The sequence below is a fragment of the Leptonychotes weddellii genome, unplaced genomic scaffold (assembly GCF_054177405.1).
Source record: "Leptonychotes weddellii isolate Sample4059 unplaced genomic scaffold, ASM5417740v2 HiC_scaffold_14552, whole genome shotgun sequence".
NCBI lineage: Eukaryota > Metazoa > Chordata > Mammalia > Carnivora > Phocidae > Leptonychotes > Leptonychotes weddellii.
In genome coordinates, this window is record NW_027726310.1 from 1 (window position 1) to 4818 (window position 4818).

The following is a 4818-nucleotide window of genomic DNA, read 5'->3' on the forward strand; positions in this document are numbered from 1 at the left end:
CATGATCCTGGAGTCCCGGGATCGAGTCCCGCATCGGGCTCCCTGCTCGGCGGGGAGTCTGCTTCTCCCTCTGACCCTCCCCACTCTCATGTGCTCTCTCTCTCTCTCTCTCTCATTCTCTCTCTCAAATAAATAAATAAATAATCTAGAAAAAAAAAAAAATGATTTGAACCAGAACGCCTTCTAGGCAGGCAGGAACTCACCTGTTGCCACAGTCCTCAGCCCTCCTGGCCTCACACCCAGGAGGGTCCGTTCATTTCTATGATCTGCTAGCTGGTGGAGGTGATGGATTTTTGACCTTTGAGACGCCTGCATTGTCACCTTTGGAGACCCCAGGGGAGGAGAGAGGAGGCTAGGGCCCTGTGGGCCCCTAACTTTGCCCAGTGCGGTCTCCTCCCATGCTGCTCCTTGGTACCCTGCTCAGTACAGTCCGCCGGGAGGGCCTGCTGTGCCTTTAGCATCCCTCGTGCCGCACATAAATGTCAACAGTGCCCTCTAGTCTTTGTGACAGTCACACATTCTTCCCTGGAAGTAGGGTGACACCCTGAGAGCTAGTGGGGCCCCTCTTTGGGGCTGGGGAAGTGATTTCCACCCCCGCCAGAATTTTCTTGGCATAGAAACACGGGACATGGAAGCCAGCGGCATGGGCTGTTTATTATAATAACGCCCCCAAGTGAGGCAGAGAAGAGAGGGGCTGGGCCAGGAGGCCAGTGAGCGGGCGGGTGTGAGCAGGAAAGTGTGGAGAGCCTCCACACCCACTGCGGAAGTGACACTTAATCTCGGGAAAATATACTCAGAGAGAGAGAGAGAGAGAGACACGGGGGAATCCAGCCAGCAGAAGCAGGCTGGGGAAAAAGAGAAACACGTTGGGCTGGGAGGGTGGCGATGGACGAAGCTCAGCATCCGGGGCCCGGGTGCTTCTAGCTGGAGCCCATTCCATCAGCAGAGACTGCAGAGGCGAGCACAGCAAGGAAGGCCCTGCTCTGGGGCCAGAAGCCCCACACTGGTGGTGGTGGTGATGGGAGCCAGGCTCCTGGAGCTCCTCTATCCCCACATGGTTGTCTGCAGCCACTGTGGGGAGAAAAGAAGCAGATCCAAGGATGGGGGGTGGGCAGGATGGCTGGGGGAGCCGTGAGTGGGAGTGCCAGAAAATCCCTTCCAGGTACCTGGTTCAGATTCAGGTGAATATAGCCAGTATTCTTGGGGTCCATGGACAGAAAGTAAGCTGTTTCGGAGAGGAGGCAAGGGGGGCGGTTTGGGAGCTGAGTCTGTGGTCTGCAAGACCCACTCCCAAAGAGGCAGGATGTCAGAAAGGGCGTAAGAAGCTGTCCCTTGCTGCTTCTCAGCTCACCCTCAGCCCCGGAAAGACTTAAGGATAACACCTCATGGCCTTGCTAGGAACCATATGCTAAGTGTCGCCATATGCGAACCCCTGTGTTCTGGACCCCCATCCTAGGAGGTCAATACTGTTGTTGTCCACATTTTATTTTTTATTTTTATTTTTTTAAAAGATTTTATTTATTTATTTGACAGAGACAGACAGTGAGAGAGGGAACACAAGCAGGGGGAGTGGGAGAGGGAGAAGCAGGCTTCCTGCCGAGCAGGGAGCCCGATGTGGGGCTCGATCCCAGGACCCTGGGATCATGACCTGAGCCGAAGGCAGACGCTTAACGACGGAGCCACCCAGGCGCCCCTGTTGCCCACATTTTATAGATGAGAACAGAGGACAGAGCCACAGAGAGATAAATGACTTGCTCAAGGCACAGAGCCAACAAGTGGTGGAGCTGGGATTTGAACCCAGATCATCTGTGCTCTTAAGGGGCCGTGGTTTGGGAGCAGAGTGCTCCTCATGTGGGTGTGTGGGAGGCTGCCCTGGTCCTTAGCCCAGGGTGGGGAGTGGGCAGATGACGGACTCACTGAACATGGCCTTCAGCCTCAGGAAGCAGCTGATGAAGCTGTCAAAATCCACGATCATGTCGTCGTTTGCGTACCTGGCCACCAGCACCTGCGACACCTTGTTATTCAGCTTGATGCCTGGGAGAGAGAGGAGTGCGGACGGGGAGTCCAGCCCTCTGGCCACTGCTTCCTCCCTCCCTGCCCCCAAACCCTCTCCTGACCCCCTGCTAACCTGCTTTTTCGATTGCCAAGCGCATCTCATAGGAGTTCAAGCTGCCTGAGTGGTCCTCGTCACACTCTCGGAAGATGTCCTGAAGGGACAGACAGGTGAGGTAGGGCCGTGTGCATAGGGTGGTGGTTGAAATAATGAAATGCTTTCGTACAGTTAACCTACAAGGGCTACCCAAGACCCAGGGCTGCCTACCCTGGCCCACTCCCTGAGTGCCCAGTATTCCTGTCATCTAGTGACTGTAGGGGACGTCTGGCAAGGGAGCGGGTTGGAAACTGAGTCAGTAGTCGGAAAGACCCACTCCCAACTGGGCCTTCCGCATGTACCCTTTAAGCGGGCTGATGCCTGGACTGTACTGATTGTTAACTATTTTGGCCAGCTAATACACAAACACTTCCACAGATCCTGTCCTGTCCTGTGTATGTGTGTGTCTAGTCGGGGGCTCCCGTTCTAGCATCATCCTTACTAATCCCCATCACTCTTGAGGACCGCCCTCTCTGCCCACCATAAACTGTCCTTTCAATTTTTTTTTTTACCGTCCATTTCTTGATTTTTTTCCACAGGATCTGGAACTCGTGAAGCCCCAGCTTGCCAGAGCCATCTTTCTGGGGGGTGGTCAAGGATGTCAGAGGAGGGAGCGTGAAGAGGGTATCTTGGGGTCAGGGAAGCAGAGGGGCTCACTGAGTGGGGGGCTGTGTGAGACCAGGGGTTCCTGTGTGGTCACTATGTTAACAGCCAGAATGGCATCTTTTGCTACCTTAGAGTCTAATCCCCAGCAGGAAGGAGGGCATGGCTGGCCAGAGAGGTGGCCACCTCTGGGGGCCAGGCTTGGGGTGGGGGTCAGGGGTGGGAGAGCGCTGGACAAGAAGATACATCCATGAGGTTGACCATACAGCGGCACACGTCTAGGCCGAAGCCCGTGGTCCTGAAGTTTCTGACTGTGAGGGAAGGAAGGGGCGGGAAGACAGAAGGAGTGAGTGGGGCATTGTGGGGGATGCAGGGAATGGTCGAGGTGGGGCAGAAGCTGTAGGGGAAAGGTTGTGAGTGGCAGGGGGCAGGGGGAGGGTTGGAAGACTCACGTTTGGTGACCACCTTGTTGAGCAACTTCTGTAGCTCATACATGCCGATCTCCTTGCCCTAGGAAGGGGGACCGTCAATCTCTTCTCTGGCACCTTCACCCTGGCCACCTCCTTTGGGCACCCAACCCTCAGCCTCTCACCTCTCCTCCTGCCACTATCTCAAACAAGTGTATGAAGTCCTGATCTATGTCCTTCTCAGAGAATTTCTCCTGCAGGGAAAGGAGTGAGAAGGGGACCCAGTCCCGAAAGTTCCTTCACACTCCCCAGATGCTTCCTCTGATCCCTCCACCCCACGGCCTCCCCTCACCTCTTGGAGTAGCTCAGCATAGTTGGCTTCATCCAGTTCCCTGAGCAAAAGTGGAGGAAGTCTTGGGAGTTATCCGGGATCAGGGAGACAGGGATTTTAGTGGGGTGGTTGTGAGATCATGTCATGTATCTGAAGCAACGTGGAACAGGCTGCATGGGATCTGGGTTCTGATTCTGGTTTGCTCCCAACTGGGACTCCCCGTCCTTGTGCCTCAGTTTCCCTGACTTAAAATAGAGGTAGATTTGGGGAGGACCCGATGACTGCTCCCTAAGCGTGTCATCCTACAGCTCTTGGGCAGGTGGCCTTGGAGCAGCGAGGCAGGGCTTCTCACCAGGACTCGCTGTGCTTCTCTGTGAAGACCCGAAGCAGGAAGTCAGCATCCCTGTGTGGCTCAAAGGTGGAGGGAATGATGACATATTCCCCCGGAGGCAGCCGGAGATGGCTGCTCACCTCACGTGAGTTAGTAAAGATCTCTGAGAAGCCATGGTCCTGATACTTTATGAAGAAGTCCTTCTTCAAGCGAATATCCTGGATGTTCTGAAACTGTATGTGCCTTGGAGGTGGGTACAGGGCTGGCATGGGAGGGTAAGGCGAGAGGGACCCCGAAAGTGAAGCCTGGCTGGGCAAGGGTTGCGGGAGGTGTCTCCACAAACTGACCGGTCCTGGACACCACCCACCTGGCAGGTAACCCCAGTATGATCTCCTGCCCCAACTCCCACCTGGGGCCCTAGGGCACTGGAATCCTAACCCAGCGGCCCTGAGAGCCCTTGGCTGAATTCCACCCTTTGCCCATCCACATGCAGCCGGAGGTGGGGTAGCGCCTGCCCAGAATCAAGCCCCACATCTTCTGTACCTCTTTTGGGACCTAGGAAGAGAAGAGAGAGGGAAGTCAGAGCCCCAGGATGGTGAAGGGGCTCAGGCCTGTACAGGCCAGGTACTGTGTGTGTGTGTGTGTGTGTGTGTGTGTTGGGGGGTGTTAAGGGCCCTGGGACACTGGTGCCAGGGTGGGGCATGGGCTCGAATAGCTAAAAGTCCTAGCATTAATATTGATAGTCCCTAAGTTTGGGAGAGCAAAGTACAGTTTATACAAAGTTTTGCCAGTGGGGGGACATTTCTACCACGGCAGGTTAAGGACAAGAAACCGAATCCCAAGAGGTGAGGTAACGTGCTCAACGTCACACTGCTAAAAATCAGCTGGGATGAAAATCTAGGAGAGCATTTTCCTGAACGTGAGCATTTTCCATGGAACATTCCTATCCTGCAGGAAGGTAATAGGTGATTACCGAAATGGAGCGTTAAACATAGTT

The 4818-nt window shown here is 54.8% G+C and overlaps 1 protein-coding gene across 1 annotated transcript; it reads right to left on the reverse strand.

Annotated features, from left to right (window-relative positions):
* Positions 1 to 176: 176 nt before the first annotated feature.
* Positions 177 to 4497, reverse strand: LOC145718360 (calpain-11-like). The gene is made up of 10 exons (XM_081809851.1): positions 3843 to 4497; positions 3512 to 3551; positions 3345 to 3413; positions 3205 to 3262; positions 2999 to 3063; positions 2662 to 2730; positions 2129 to 2207; positions 1918 to 2034; positions 1167 to 1225; positions 177 to 1071 (listed from the first exon to the last, which is right to left on the reverse strand). The coding sequence occupies exons 1-10, from the start codon at positions 4088 to 4090 to the stop codon at positions 1045 to 1047; spliced, it is 831 nt and encodes a 276-aa protein (XP_081665977.1). The 5' UTR covers positions 4091 to 4497; the 3' UTR covers positions 177 to 1044.
* Positions 4498 to 4818: the final 321 nt, after the last annotated feature.